The sequence below is a fragment of the Empidonax traillii genome, unplaced genomic scaffold (assembly GCF_003031625.1).
Source record: "Empidonax traillii isolate 1590-97213 ecotype Southwest subspecies unplaced genomic scaffold, ASM303162v1 scaffold688:size580741, whole genome shotgun sequence".
Lineage (NCBI taxonomy): Eukaryota > Metazoa > Chordata > Aves > Passeriformes > Tyrannidae > Empidonax > Empidonax traillii.
This window is the reverse complement of record NW_020955881.1, coordinates 423,362-439,362: the sequence shown is the minus strand read 5'-3', so window position 1 is coordinate 439,362 and position 16,001 is coordinate 423,362. Positions and strand designations below refer to the sequence as shown.

At 42.4% G+C, this 16,001-nt stretch overlaps 1 protein-coding gene across 4 annotated transcripts in view; it reads right to left on the bottom strand.

Moving 5' to 3' along the window:
• Window positions 1-1,797: 1,797 nt before the first annotated feature.
• The window catches only part of CLCN1 (chloride voltage-gated channel 1), a 57,222-nt gene continuing 43,018 nt past the window's right edge, over window positions 1,798-16,001 (bottom strand). For 2 of the 4 annotated variants that reach the window (XM_027899760.1, XM_027899757.1), the window contains exons 11-23: window positions 15,723-15,807; window positions 15,180-15,329; window positions 12,697-12,766; window positions 11,291-11,401; window positions 10,950-11,202; window positions 10,114-10,247; window positions 9,382-9,608; window positions 9,155-9,260; window positions 7,420-7,502; window positions 6,617-6,655; window positions 5,869-5,973; window positions 3,904-3,990; window positions 1,798-3,418 (exon numbers count right to left, since the gene is read on the bottom strand). In XM_027899760.1, the coding sequence (XP_027755561.1) occupies window positions 3,020-3,418; window positions 3,904-3,990; window positions 5,869-5,973; window positions 6,617-6,655; window positions 7,420-7,502; window positions 9,155-9,260; window positions 9,382-9,608; window positions 10,114-10,247; window positions 10,950-11,202; window positions 11,291-11,401; window positions 12,697-12,766; window positions 15,180-15,329; window positions 15,723-15,807 (1,849 nt within the window). In that variant the 3' untranslated portion in view covers window positions 1,798-3,019. The remainder of the gene's footprint in view (window positions 3,419-3,903; window positions 3,991-5,868; window positions 5,974-6,616; window positions 6,656-7,419; window positions 7,503-9,154; window positions 9,261-9,381; window positions 9,609-10,113; window positions 10,248-10,949; window positions 11,203-11,290; window positions 11,402-12,696; window positions 12,767-15,179; window positions 15,330-15,722; window positions 15,808-16,001) is intronic. The other 2 variants (XM_027899758.1, XM_027899759.1) reach the window with 2 other exon arrangements.

Sequence of the window (16,001 nt, the reverse complement as noted above, 5' to 3'; positions counted from 1 at the left end):
GGATTTTATTTAGTTTTTGTTTTGTTGTTTTTGGTGGTGATGTTTTCCCCAGATTTTCTGCTCTGATGGAGATATTTCATTGTTGTGTTCTTCTCATACTGTTATATGTTGGGTGCTGTCTCAGTTTAACAAGACAGAAGTGTTTACCAGGGAGGGCGAGTTCCCTTGACAAAGGTTCAGTGTCAGTTTATTGCACATTTTACACCTATTAAAGTACTTGGCATCAGCTCACTGAAGATTCTGTTGGTAAAATGGAATGGAAGCCTTTGCAGACCATCTTTGCAGTATGGGGGGTTTTTGTCCCATCCTGGCTCCCTATGCATTTTCATGTATGAATACAGGTGAGAAAATGGTACGGATGAATTGCGCATGTGTGAGCACACATGTGTGTGCTCTTATATTCTCACGTGACAAACCTCAAGAATCTTTCCAGGTTGTTAGCTTGTGTCTTACTCCAAGCTCTCCAAGCCTCTCCATGTGCATCATTTTTGTTCCAGCTTCATCTCCCCCAGCTCACAATCTGTCTGTCATGACTCACACACTCACTGGCTTTGATTTAGACTCCATCTGCTTTCTCAGCTAGTCAAAATCCCAGTTCTTCTGTAACACACTGTAGGAGAAGTGTTGGACTGGAGCAGAACATGTATCTGTATTCAAGAGAGAGGAGGGGGAGGTGTATTGACTCCAGTCTCAAAGTTTCTCCTTGTCTCATCTGTCTCAGTGGAAGCATTTGGTTGAGCTACAAAATGTAAGTAAGTCTGCACTGTAAGGCTGGGGGTGACTTGGAGAAACTCGTCATTCGTGAGGATACATGGACCCTCAGATCTGATTTGATCTCAGTGTTGTCACTCACTGCACATTTATGTGAATGTAAAAGGAATGTCCTTTCTCCTTTGCTTATGTAAAGGACTATCGCAGTTCCCTGAGAAGAAAAAGCAGTTGTTTTGCCTCTTCTCTGCAGGCAGTGGAAGGTGACAGAAAGGTAGCGGGGAGGCTGTGTGCTAATGCCTGGCAGACAGAAATGTGCCCCTCTGGTGGAGGCAAGCAGCTGGTGTGTGCAAGAGACTTGCCCTCAGATCAGTGTTGTCTTCTCACAAGGACAGGGTGACTCTTGGAGGACAGAAGAAAGGGAAAGGCTGTCCCCAGTTAGCTCATAAAGGGGAATCATGTGCCAAAGACAGTACACAACTGGTGGGCTCTGAATTACAGACAGCAGAAATAAATTTTTCCCTCTTCAAGAGACTAGCTGGTAAAATTTCCTTCTACTATAATCTTGTCACAGACTCTCCCACCCATAAGCATCATCAGAGAGGAATTGGTGCAAGGTCAATGTCAATCCTTGGAATTAAAGCCAGGAGGGAATTTTCCTTTGGCGCCTGGGTTAGAGGTAATGATATTTTTGACTTGCTGCTGAGAGAGCTTATGGAAAATTATCTGTTAAGGTGAAACTGATCACTCTAAGATAATACTTCAGTAATATCAGGAAAGGGGATGTCACCCAGCATTTGGGAGAATACCCCCAAGAACACATTTTCCAAGCCTGGATTTATTCTCTTTTGCTGATAAGTGAAAACATATCCAATGGGCTGCTTGGGACTGCATGTAAGTGCCATGAGACACCAAAAATATGATAGAAAGAAATGTAGACTGTTAGAAGAAAGCTGCAGAATACACAGAATTTGGTTTTGCCTATTTACTGAGAAAACCTCACAAGAGTGGTGAGTTAAACAAACCAGCATCTTGTCTTTGGATGCTAAGATTTTGCATGCATGACACGAACTGACAAGACATCTCTTCGCAAGATGCAGATCAAGATCTGCTCCAGATTTAGAACTGGAATAGAGAGGGATGCTGCAGACAAGGGTTGAGGTCTCTGCTGTTAGTCACAACGGAGATAAGCTGGCAAAAGTGAGAGCTGGAATTCTCAGATATGAGGTATGCAGAAATATGTGGAAAGTAAGCAGTGCAGAATTAGCAGGAAAGAGAGCATGAGTTTTCAGAAAGAAACCTGTTTTCAAAGTGTAGAAAATGTAGCTTCCCTCTGCTGTATTTCTTGGCAGCCTGCAAACACTCCATAATTTTTTTTTATTTTGAGTTCTTGTATTTTAAGACTATAACTGTGGAAAAATTGTGAACAGTGATTCAGAGAGACAAACACGGGTATTTGAAATATAGGTACATACATGCTGCTTTACTCCTCTTCCCCCAACACTGACGATGCCCCCACTTGAGATTTTCACATTCTGTTAAAAAATTCCAGAGATTATGGGAAAACAAAGAGGCTTTTCTCCCTTTCAGTGCTTTCTAAAGCCCTGACTGAATTCAAGACTTGAGATATATACCAAATATTTTTCTCCTATCTGTTTTTAGGGCATAGCTCAGCTAAAGGACAGAGGAGAAGCTCCTAACTGCGCCCCCATCCAGGAAAATCCCAGAGTAAAAATTGAGAAAGCATAAAAATGTTCTACGTGGGAATGTTTGGGGGGGATGCATGATAAAGCTAGTGAAAAGGAGCTGCAGCAACATGGACAGGATTGCAGTCAGAAGCAGCAGTATGCTTCTAGGCTGGGGGCCTGGCTGTGTGTAATACTGGTGTATGCGGGCCAGGTGTGACTGGAAGGATGACACCAATGGTGAATGAGAAGAACTGCTCCTCTTCCACTTTCCACATGGCAGATTGACCCAGAGCATCCTGGCAGTGTCCAGTAGTGTTCATATCCTGTTACAACCCCTTCTGCCATGTTATGTAGACACAGCAGAAGCCTAAGCATTATGAGCCTGTACTTTGGCACCTTCCAGTCCACATCCGATGCCTGCACACACCAGTATAGTCCAACAGCTCAACAGTCTTTGCACAGAGACAATGCAGCAGAAGAAAGGGTTGGTCTGATGCCCCTCCTCCCAGCTGAATCATACCTCTGTGGGGATTGCAAAGAATGTCCAAAAGCTTCCCTTTGAGGAGCAAACACAAGAAGACTGGCTCACTGAAGAGTGTGATGGACTACTACCCTCACACCAGCTATAAGCGGACATCCTCATCCTCATCTTCATCTTCATCCAGGTCAGTGGTGCGTAGGCTTATGTCCCTGAGGATGTCTGAGATGTTTTCAGCAACTGGCCCTGTAAGCTCCATCTCTTCCAACTCAGTATCAGTGGCAGAAGTGGAGCATGGGACTTCCCCCTCTTCATGTGAGTGTGAGGGCTGGGGGGAGTCCGAGCAGGGAGGCGATGGGCTCTCAGTGCCCAAGGGCACTGCTTGCTGTGCTGCCAACACGCCATTGTCCTCTCGGTTCCACGCCTGAGTGGCCTGACTGACCTTCTCACTGTTGGTGGAAGTCCGGTTGGTATTACGGAAACTGGCGAGGGGTGGGCGGAGACGAACCCCGGAGCGCGTGGAACCCTCTATTGCCTTCTGGAGCTGTAAGAAGAAAAAAAGTTCTGAAGAAGCAGATGAAGGGAAGGGTGATCCAGCCTTACTCAGCAGAAGTTCATCTACTCCCCAGGACAAAGGGATCACAAATAAGAGTCACAGCTCTAGCTCTGGGGCCTATGGAGATAATCTTTTACATTGGTTGTGTAATGAAAAATTGCATGGTAAATAACAAATTTCACACCACTTTCAGAAACAGCAATAGCCACTCAGTTAAGAGCCCTACACTCATGAAAAGGATGAACCTTCTAACATTCCTGCAAACAACACCAGCTGCCTCCTCTGAAATGCAGTCATCCGTTCCTCTACATGCCTTCCAAAGAGTTGATTCAGAATTCAGCACTGGATTGAAAATGCAGCAATTGTAGATATTTATATATTCCCAGCTTGAATTTGCAGCACCTGTAAGGTATTGCAGTGATCCATGGGACATTCGCAGTTAATTAAGAGGATGGTAAGGGATCTGTACTTACCTCTTCCAAAGCCAACACTCCCCTCAGCTTCCCCATACTGGTTACATAGGCGTGGCTGAGGCCCAGTAATGAGAACAACGTATGGGTCTGTGAGCAAAACCACAAAAGAACATTTCAGGGACCTTGGAAACTGGTAACATGGTACTTGGTGCTAGAGCTGGGACTTGGGATTTAGAAATGGGAATCACAAAGGCAGGGAAGTCTGCAGTTATCCCAGTGAGAAACTACCTCATTCCTTCCCCTTTTGTGCCAAATACTACCCTTTAGTCCTTCTGCTGTGCAGCCTAGTTGGGAATGTGTTGATGATGGAAAACACATTCTCAAGGTCACCCTCATCCTGCATCTGGCAGAGAATCACATGCAATATCCTGTGTTGTGTATTTGGGGACTTAGGCAGATCTATTTCATTTTGGTGCTAGAAATTGACCTAGCCTATGTAAAGCCAGAAACTGCTTAGGTTATTTATTCTAGTGCTTTCCTTAACAATAGAAGATTCATTTTTTCCTGTTCCAGAATATTTTCTGTTAAAACTTAAGCTTGTTTCTGCTTATCCAGTGCAGAGAGAACACTGAGAACAAGTTATTCCCTTTCTCCTGCAAAATCTCCTTGAAAGGGCAAATATCACACTGTTATCAGTCTTCTTTTCTTAAGCCTAAATATACCCCATTATTTTACTATTCTTCATAGGTCTAGCTTTCTAAAACTTTCCACATTCTCAGTGCTCATCTGTGGTGTATTTCCAACCTTCAATTTCTTTTAGCTGAGCTCCAGCTGGACTTTACCTATGGTCTTACATTTAGTCATCCTTTCACAGTTGGTGTTTGCCTTTTTTTTTTTTTTTACATCACATGAGATATTGAATGTCATGTTCAAGTGTAAACTAGGAAAAATCTAATTTCTCAGGAAGAAGACATTTTACCCTAATGTAAAAGAAAATGAGACTGCGTAAATATAGTTTGCTCATGGTAAATTGTTATATTCTTGCCATCGTCAGTACTCTTACATTTAGCTATAACTGTGCATACCTCAGATAGTTTGATTATTTATTCCTGCTTTTTTGAGTGCATCCAAGTTAATGTGATTTGTCTCTTTTTTTCAGAGTTTCTCACTTGCTCTTTTGTGTAACAGGTACAAAACTTCCCCTTTTTGCAGCCTTAAGGTATAATTTCTTGTAACCCCTGTATTCTCAAAGATAAATGCTGGTGGTTCTCAGATCACTTCGGCCAGCCCTTTAGAAAACACCAAACTCATCTGAAGTATATGCTAACCTGTTCTTATTTTGCCCAAGGCTGAGATCTTACCCTCTTGATAACAGCAATTAATTAATTTTGTGCAAGGTATATGCTGACCATTCACATTAAATGAATATTTATAAAAACAGGCACTGTGCACTTTCACTTTAGTAGACCACTTTTCCTTTCCATTGAGTGAAAGGCCAGTCCTCTCTTCCCCTGATGTACGATTGCTTTCATCCCCAGTGATCCCGTGCTGACTCTAGAAGTTGCATGATCCAGCTTCCTCTTTCCACGTTCTTCAGTTCAGTGAAGAACCTGTGATAGAGGCAGACTTTAAACCCTGACAGAAACACTGTGAGAAATCTAGGAGTACTCATTCCAGTACTACACACTGACAAAGTAGAATGTAAATATCAGTCTAATGCCACAGCAGCAAGGCCTACAATTCTACTACAGTGTTAATGTAGTGGCTGGGATGTCCTATGTGGTGTCCAAAAGGTTTTTTAATAAATGCACTGAGATTTCTTATCACGTAGCCTTTCGTTTTGCAGGAGATTGGAGATACACACAGAAGGTTGTAGGAACAAACTGACTTCTGTAACTGGATGTGGAAGTTGCTGCTGGTAGTAGTTGTAGGTGAAGACAAGGAGAAGAAATAAGTCATAGACTGAACTTGCAGTGATAGGATGGAGAAAAATGATATATGCCTCAGGGAGACATCAGCACCCACCTTGTGCAGGGAAGTTCTCTCCACCAGTTGGAAAGGGCAGGGGTCTATGCGGCAGCTGTCAAAGCACACGTTCTTGTTCAGCTCCTCCTGTTCCCAAGCATCTATCTGACACAGGAAAGAAGAGTGATCTGCATTGTTGCTGTCTTGTGTACCCAAACTAGTCCCCTTCTTTTGTTAATGCTTCTTCCTTCCTGTGTAGATCATTCGTCTTGCCCATTATATCATATCACTCCCCTGAGGTTTCCCATCCCTTTTGTGCCTGATGTCAAATCCCTATGGAAACAGAGCAATTCCAGTACCTCCGAGGTTTTCTGAGAAGATGAGGTTTTGCTTCTTCCTGCATAAAGAGGGAGTGAATATCTTTTGCTTTCCTTTCTGAGTGCATCTTCCCCTTGTCATTGCAAGATAATCGATCCTTTGTGTAAAAAGTGAAGGAACAGCATAGGCCCACAGAAGGATTTAGGTGATGGGGCACCTGTGGAGGTCTCTAGTCCAAAACCCTGCTTGCAGCAGGGCTGACTTCAAAGGTGGGTCAGATAAGTCAGAGCCTTATCATCACATCTAGCTAGACAATCTGCTTTTATCAAGTGAGACTTGTCCACTGTGCAACTTGAAGAAGAAAATTACTTTAGCTATGGCTTCATGTAGCAATCATTGAGGTTGCTGCTGTTCAGGAAGTATTGCAAGTGACAGGAAATGGATATAAGAAGCACTCACTTAACCTCACTCTTTCTGCAGCTGGTCTTACCTCTTCTGGTGTCATTGTCTCCACAGCTTCCACTGGCTCCTGTAGGAGAAAACACTCTTCAGGACAGCCAAAACCCCCGCAGTTTCACTGAGTACAGAAAATAAAAACCTGCACAGCCTCTTCTCCCCATGTGGTCCCCTTTTTGCTCCAAATAGTATATTACTGAGTGCTTAGGTTTTCTTTATATTCATCCATTATAAGGTGTACCTTGTTCTTGCTGTGCTTCCTTTGCCAATGACAATTCACCATGGAATTCTGGTGGAGCAATTCAGGTGCCCAAACATGGCCATCTAGTACTGACTTAGATGCTCTCAAGATATCCCACGTGGGGTCCAACCACTGCTCTAGGGTGGATGGGTCTCCCATAAGCTCTATGTGTTATCCACAAAGCCTGGGCAGACGTGTCAAATAACCAAGGACATTTAACATGGCAAGAACCAAAAGCATTTTTTTTATTTTTCTCTGTCTAACCAAAATTGTTTGTCAAATGGAATAGAACTGCACTTTATTGCAGATTATCCAAAATATCATTAATTTTTTTCACTGAGAAAAAGATGTCCACACTCAATCATGGTGGCAGCCTTGACACCTGAGCACAAGTGGCTCTTGAGGAAGATACACAGTCCTTTACAGTAATCACAGCTTTTCTTTTTGGAGAGTGTTCCCCAGTGATGCTGTCAGAGTTCAGGACCATATTGTGTCCATGTTTTGGCCAAATGCTGAATGTCTCTGAGCATTAGGTTCTATTTCCATTGCATTCCCTTCCTTCTTTGGGGTATTACTAAGCTCTCTGTAGCCCTAACCTGGACAGCGCTCTCTGTTTCATGTGGACGGCTGCAATGGCACAAGAGCTGCTGGATCAGTTGTCTCAAACTCCTGGCATTGCCTGAACGATGAGAACAAACACATGGAAAAGAGAGAAGAACAAATGAGAGACAAAAATACAAAGCCCCCTGCCCATCCCCTTACCCAAGGCAGGCTTGGAAATAATATGAGGGACATGATAGGATAGGGCTGAGTCAGTCACAATCTAGCTATGAATTTGTAAGGTGGTGTCTGGGACATTTCAGAATAAATATTCCCGTGCAATATCTGTTCCTCAAAGACAGGAATTAAACCATTACATAGTTGTCTTTGCAGATAATATTCATAGATCAGAAAAAACCAAAACAACAACCCAAAAGCAGGACTACTAACACAGCAAGCAATCTGATACATGGGGTAAAATGCTGTGACAAGAGGTTTCTGCAGTCCACAAAGAGAATGTGACATGGAGGACGAATGTGGCAAAGGAGGTAAGAATTTGGAAAATAGTTCAAAGACAAAATATATCAGCAGACTGAATGTGAAAAGTACAAAGGGGTGAGGAGTCCATGGGTTGTAACAGCAGTGTAATTATGGGAATCAAAAAGACCAGAATTATACTCCCAGGCAGGATAGTCAAGAGTTAGCAAAGAGCAGGAGAGAATTTCATGCTGTTGTAAACAAGGCTGTGGAGTAATTTTGGTCAGAAACAATGATAGCTGAAAACTACAAACAGCAAGGCCTCATGGAGTCATTCCAGTACCACTTCCTCTTGTCGTTCCTGGGTCACTCAGTACTATCTTCATGTAAAATGTCTCACACACTGTCCTTGTTTTCATATGTGATTCTTTTTCTGCTTTGTTAGGGAAGGTGGATGGCTGCTCCAGCACTCCACTGCTGTGAAAGCATAGCATGGGTTTTTCTATGCCTTAGAGGTTTAGTCATACATGAGGGACGTTAATGAACCAGAATGTGCTATATGCTGTATTATATGCTAACCTCTGGGTGCCTAAAAGCATGAGCCAAAGCCCTATCCTCTGTATTTGTTCTCAATACTGGGCTACATCTCTGTGCTTACTCACTCTCTGCATGTTTCAGGATGCATAAAGGAGAAAAACAACCCACCATCCTGTATCAAATACACGTGATATATGAATCAGAAATGTGCTATGAGTACAGTCTTGAGAGCAAAGCTAATATAGGCTGGATTGGTAAACAAAGAACACAATGCATCAGTATTTGTCCATCATATTAATGTAGCTGAATCAAAGAGATGCATATCTAAGGGAGGAACTGTTCAGTTTTGGAGAAGGCTGAACAACAGCCTAAGCTACTCAAAAATCAAGTGCAGATGTTTAGCTCTCAGGCTGCTTTCCCCAGGGAAATTAATCCATGTGGTGAAGAAGCCAAGAGATCTTCCATGCAGACTCTCCAGAAAATGTCAAAGGAGATGTTATTGCAAAGGGTGGAGTGGGGAGAACTAAAAGAGAGCATCTTTTGTGGGCCTACTTTGGCCATGCTCTCTGAGGGATCATAACAGAAGATCTTTCCAGGTACAGGACGCTGATTTTGAGGTGCACTAACAAAGTATCTTTAATACTGGAAAGGCAGAGAAAGCTCCTTCTCTCAGTCTCTGGGAAACTAGCGCCTTGCACAGGCATGTACACACAGTTAGCATGAAAGCTTCCCCAAGCTGGCTAGGATGTGTTTGAGGCATGCCAGAAGTTACCATACCTGAGTGTTGCTGGGGCTCCAAAGTTTCAGTCATTTGTTTAAGAGGATTTGTCAGGCCATTTGGCTCCTCTGGGTAACTGGGAGTGGGACTTGGGGACTGAGGCAGCTGTTACGGAAAGGAGAGAAAATAAAGTCCACCTTGTGTCATTTCTTTCTCAGCCCCTCCAAATGCCTTACTGATTCTTAAGCAGTCTCTGTGTTGCAGTCTCTGCAGTTGTCTCCCTCACCTCTCCCTTCTCATCTGTATCCTCATCCTCATCAACATAAGCAAAAGAGTCATGCTTCAGCTTTGGCAGGTTTGCCCAGGGTCCCTGGCTGTATCCATCGTAGGGTGCCTCAGACAGCTTCTGCTGCATTTCTCTGTTGAGGAGCTGTCGTCGTTCTGGGCTTATATGTCTCTGGAGGAGAGCTTGCAGTTCAGATCGCTCTATAGACCCCAGAAGGATCATGGTTTCTGCACAACACAGAGCAGAGAAGCCATTAAGCCACTTCAAGGTTTTGAATGTCCCTCTCCTCCCTCTAGGCTCTTCAAAGTGCTCAGGTTCGTTCTGTCTAGAGCTGTACAAAAGTCATTAAGCAGCCGTGCTAGTTGCTACTAGGCTGTGGCAAGGAAGCTCACCATTCCTGAGCTGTGCCACTCCTCAGCACCACGTCAGAAGGAGGCTCTTTACTAATGCAAGATCCCAGGAGGGCCCTGTTATCACAGTTCAGCCTACAAACTTCCCACACACCTCCCCTGTGTGCTATATCTGCTTCACCACCCAGACTCCAGCTTACCTGTCTGACCAGCTGGAGCAGCCTGCTGTCATACATCATCCACAGAGAAAGATTTTTTGGGAGATTTTTTATGTAGCAGGTTCACACTGTCTGTTTCACAGCATGTAATTTGAAAGCTAGTTTCTTTATCTCTTTAAGCTGAGATAGTCTTCAGGAAAGACAAGTTTCTTCACATTGCTTACCTGGTGAGTCCACCAAGGGCAAAGTCTTCACTGTGGTGCTTTGGAGTACAGTTTGCAAGTCTCGGTATTTACAGTTGGAGGAGACAAATTTCACATCTTGGACCATAATATCCTCCACAAAGATATTGTATTTGCTGTGAATTTGTAGACAATAAGAGGAAGAGTTAACATATTAACAATGCCCAGCAGATAAATTCCCTAAAGAAATACATAAATGACCACTGCTTTAAAAAGTGGAAGTTGAAATTACAAATACCAAATGATCTTCTGCATGACTAACCAGAGAACTTTCCAACAGGATCAACGCAGACTAACTGGATATTCCTTACAGTTGTATTCCACCCCATTACCCTGCACCAAAAAATATACACATATGTATAGATTTTTTTTTAAATATTTACCTATGTATATTACATATCCTAGAGAGAGGAAGTCATATGTATGAATAACTGAATTTTGCTTCAAGCAAAATATCCAAATAAAATAGTATTTCAAACAATCGCTAGAAAAACCCCACTGGATTAAGATAAATTAAACTCTCCATTTTTAAATTTTTTAACTATAGCAATTTGGCAATTTTCATACAGATTCAGTAACACTGCAGGTCATTCAAACCCGTGCTTCCAGTTAAAAAAGAGGACTTTTCTCTATTTTTGTGTATGAACTATAGTTCTGTTCCACCACTTGTTTTTTTTTGCACTGCAAGCCTTTTCTGTCTTTTTATTTCCTTTGTAGTACTATCCCCTTTTCATAACTTTTTTTTCTCCTGTGGTCTTATCCTTTTCTACTTTATTTCTTTGCCACTCCCTGCCTCCACCTCTGTTTTACAACTATACCTTATGTGATTCCAGCCCAGGTCTGGCAGATAGGGCAACTTCTTCACCTGGATGATGCTGTCATAGAGGCTGGGCTGCAAGCTCTGGGCCACCATGTTGGCAAGAATGACAGCCACCATCATAGGGAGGATGTGAGAGATCTGACCTGTCAGCTCGAAGCAGATCACAGCAGTAGAGACAGTGTGGCTCACGGCTCCCGTCAAAGCTGCTGCACCTTTCCCAGGTAGGGTGGAAAAGGAATAGGGAGAGAAGACTATCATATAGCAACAGCATGTCATGTCAACCAGGAAAGTTACGATGATGGGACCAAGTGGAGAAAAAGAAAAGACATGGAGACTCACCAATGACAGCATAACCTCCAGGTAAGATCTGATAAACAATATCATCGAAGAGGATCCCGTTGGGAAAAAGGGCTGCCATGATTTCCCCAATAAGACGTCCAAATGCAGCACCTGAAAAACATCACTGACAGTTACAGAATTAACATCTCAGGAACATCCAGTCTGTCCTGTGCAGCTGTGCTGGGCAATTACTTGAATGTTTCCTAACAGAAACAAAGCCAAAACTTACATTAAAATGACTCTGCGGACTAAGATGTAGGTCTCAGTTACAAAATACAGAAGTTAGATTCCAGGAGGAGAAAAAGATACTAGGAATGTAAATACAGTTGACCCCTCATTCATCCACTTGGACACATCAGGCACAGCAGTACCTATGCTTCTCAGGCAGGAGGATATGTTTTCAAACTCTGAACCATGTCAGTCTAAATCACAGTTGAGGCCCTTCAGACTCTTATTCTGTGAATGTCCAAACATTTGAATTGCAGCTTACAGAAAAGTTTAGGTTGGAAGGGACTTTTGGAGGTCTTGTTCTGATCCCTGCTCAGAACAGGGCTAATTTCAAAGTGAGATCAAGTCACCCATGGCCTTGTCCAGACAGGTTTTACAATTCTGCAAGGATTTTTCATACTGGTGGACACAAAACCACACAGTATTCCAGAATTGTGTCCAAAATGCTGAATGCAGGGAAATGACCGATTTCTTTGCCTTGCTGGCTAGGTTTTTCCTAATATAACTTTGTCTGTAGTTAGCCTTCATCACTGCAAGGGCATGCTACTGACTCATGTTCAGTTGCTGCCTGCAAGAACATGGAGGTCCTTAGAGCACGTTATTATGTTTGAGTTGTGGGTACTTAATGCTGAACTTCATAAGCTTGTATAATTCAGTCTAACTTAGCCTCTCTTTCTTAACATTACCATAATAGTAATTTAATTTTTGTTATTGGAATTAAAACCACTTAAAAAAGCAATAAACTTCTGTCTGTTATCACATTTCAGTCAGAAGAAATGAAGAAGTCATAGATTACATAGCAGGTAATAGTTTTTAGGTTGTCTCTTCTAGTTGGCCTTAAGGGGTGAAAAGAGCATGTTCTACGAATTGTAGGATGAAAGTTTCTCTGTAGGTGAAGAGGCAGAGACATTAGAAGGCCATGGCTCAGCATGTCTTCCCACAGTGTGGCTTTCCTTATGTAGAAGGACAGGGATTTTCCCCTCAGCATTTGGTTTTGGGGGTTAGGAGAATGGTGAAAACAGAGACTCAGAGGCTGGTATTAGGACTGCTAATCAAGCTTGTCATAGAGACCAAGTGATGACTCATACACTAGAAGAAACCTACTGGGTATGTATGCAATGACTCTTTTCCTCCCCACCTGTCAGACATCTATGCTGTAACACAGAATTGAGACTCACCTAATACGAAAACAGGCATGAAGCCTCCACAGGGGATTGGCATCGTGGTAAAAACAGCAGACATGCAGAACTGGAACAGAGGCAGAGAGTTGTTACTGAGCAGCAATAGCATTTCCTGCTGCCCCACTCTACTGCCCATCCTGCGAATCTGTGAGGAATCACATTCTGAGGGATCTGGCAGTTCAGTCAGAAAGTGAAGGATAGAGGGGCTGTGAGGCATGAAAGGGAGCTGAAGGAATTCTGGCAACACACCAACACTGATGCAGAGGACCTCTACATGACTCCTGTGGTGGCAGGGAAGCTGAATCACCAAGGCGATGGTTGAACATGAGAACTCCTTTGCCTTGGACCTCAGGAGTTGGTATTTCCTACTGCTCCAAACACTTTAGCTTTCTATAGAACAGGGTTGTCAAAAATTCACTGACTCGGAAAGATTTCAGTACAAAGGGAATTCTGGAGGCCTTTTCCCCAACATTCTCCCAGAATGGCTAATTCCCAAGTTAGATGGGATTGCTCAGGGCCTTCTCCAGCTGAGTTCTAAACATCTTGAAGGGTGGAGATTCCCCAGCTTTTCTGGGCATTTCCGCTCCTGCTGACCCACAGTCAAGAAAATTTTTTCCTGAAGTATAACTCCTAAATTTCATTTATTCAAGCTTGTGTCTGTCGCCTCTTGTGTTATCACTACATTGGTCAAAATAACGAATTCTGTTCTGGTATTACTAAGACCAATTCAAATGCTGACTTAGCCCAGCACATACAGACTTCTTCTGGAGGCAACAGTCTTAAAAATACTTCAAAGGCCAATATGCTTGGGGTTTCTCAGGGGATACGACAAGAGATTCCCACAGCTGAGGGGAATAGAGAATGCTGCAGTTTCAAAAGCTTATACAAAGTGTACTGGCAAGATATCCCTTAATTCCCCAGTATCATCCATAGGAGAGAGACAGCCATGGTCCAGCACACCAAAAGCAATACTTTCAGGTATTTCAGGACCACATTCTCCTCAGAGTGGGCAAATCCTTCCAGCTTAAGGAGGTGATGCCACTCTAGAGATCATTCTAGCTGTGGACAGCTGAGATACTAATCCTATAACAGTTAGTTTGGTGAGGGGAAATCCACCAAAGACAGCTTTACCATTGTAACTCTCATAGGATAGTTGGCTTAAAAGGGAAAATGAAGCCAAGATACAGTTCTATATATTTAGGAAAGCTCTCTGTGAAGGCAGAGAGCCAGCAGAACAGCATTTCTCTACCCACAATAGAGGAACATGCTGTGAGGATGGGTTGGAACATCAATTTGGTACTGGCTGTTGCTCTTCCTTCCATAAACCATTTGAGGAAAAGTTCCTTGCTGGCTACTGAGGCCAGCAAGCTGCAGAAATGGAGTACTGCTAACTAAGCTCTGTCTTTGCAGTACCAAAGCTGGCCAAATACAGCTTTGTATTGGAGAGAACTGGAACTATGGTGCAGTGGAGAATCAGGCCAAGGCTTTGCCCAGAGAAAAAACAGCAGTTTCTTGTTTAAGGGATCTATCTCAACTCTGAACATATCCAGAAAAAAATAAACTGCTTGGCACAGTTATCTAGTGAGTTGAGAAAGCCTTTAGTTAGTAGGACAAGGCCAATGAATCTAGTGTCTGAGGATGCAGCTCTTCTAAAGACAAACAGATGGATTCAGGAGAGATACACTATGAAGTCCATACCTCTTTTATTCAGCTAAAGGAGACCTTATCTGCTTGGAACACTATAATAAGAATTATCACAGAAGCAGAACCCTTAACCTCCTGTCAGAAATTCAATAGACTGTTTTACTTTAGGTGCAAACAGCTGTGTCAATCACTCACTGATGTCCATTCCTGATCTACTGAAATGTTTGACTGACATTGCAAGGTGGCCTCAGCTCTTCTGTTCCTTTGCAATAAAAAGGAAAAAATAGGATCTTTTCTATGATATTTTTATCCTTTTGTATATTTTTTTTCCATCTTAGGAAAACATCTTTCTTGATACTTGTATTTTGAAAACTGGAATACCATGTTTTCTTCTTCCTAGTGTTTTCTTTTGTTCTGTCCTGTATCAGTTACACAGCTTATCCTTTCAAGGCTGAACATTTGCAACTTCCATACACCGTGTCAGCTCAGAACTTTTAATCTGCTCTTGCTGTCTGAGAAGTGAGTAAAACTGTTTTCAGATATATTTCTTCATCAAATTATGGTAAACAAAGAAATTGTAACAAATCCTTGATCCTCACATATTCTTATTTGTCTCCTATCTATAGTCAGGAATATAAAATAGACTGTATAAAAATTGATTTAGATCAAATATATCAGATAATATATTTGGGAGCTTTTTAGTCAAGTATTTATTTTTGTGGAATTTGATAAATTTTTCCTAATGTAGTCCTCCCTCCCAGCTTCTATATAGTGAGTACCAAAGGTCATGCATCAGGATGTGTGAGGAGATTGACCTAGGGAGCAATGCTTCCTACCTTCACAAGGAAGAAAAGCAGGATGATAATGAAGATGCTGACTTTAGGATGGATCCAAGCAGCAGATTTGCCTAGGACCTGAGTGTCCCCAGTGTGTTTTATCCAGGTATAGTTATCAAAAAGAGTGCTGATAGCTTCCCGTGGCATCAACTGAAAAGCGAAAAAACAGATATGAATCATAAGATTAGATGGAGTAAGTATTCTAACTGTTGCAAGAAAGCGGAGGAGATTTTTAATACATGATTATTACACTTAACTCACATTTTTAATCTTCAGGAAGAGAGATAAAACTTTACCTGAACAGGTGAAAGGATAACTACTTTTACACATGGGGTAACATTTTCCTTATTATTTGCTTAAGAGAGTGGACCTATTTCAAGTTTTATATGAAGGAGATAGCAGAGATCATATAGTGCCTCCTCAGTCCAAACTCCCCCCATATCTTTCTTCCCCTTTCCATGACTCAAAGTTATTGGGGCCCAGGATAAGAAGAGGTTGTTCTGCAGAATTACACAGAATTTCTAATACACATTCCACTCTCACCTCTCCTGCCATGAACTGGCCAAATCCAGGAGGAAATGTCGCAGTTGCTATAAGGAAGGTTATAACCCCAGGGTATATGAGTCGGCTGTAAAGGAAGAAAAATTTATTAAAATGTGACCTTACATTCTGTTCTTATAGCACTATCACTTCAGGACTATGCTATTTCTGTGAAAGCTCTCTGTACCTGTATCCTGTGCTTTGGAGTGGTGTTACTGCCTCCACTTATCATCATAATTCATAGAGAGTTCACCTGTCAGCAAAGCCCTTTTTCCCATCAGA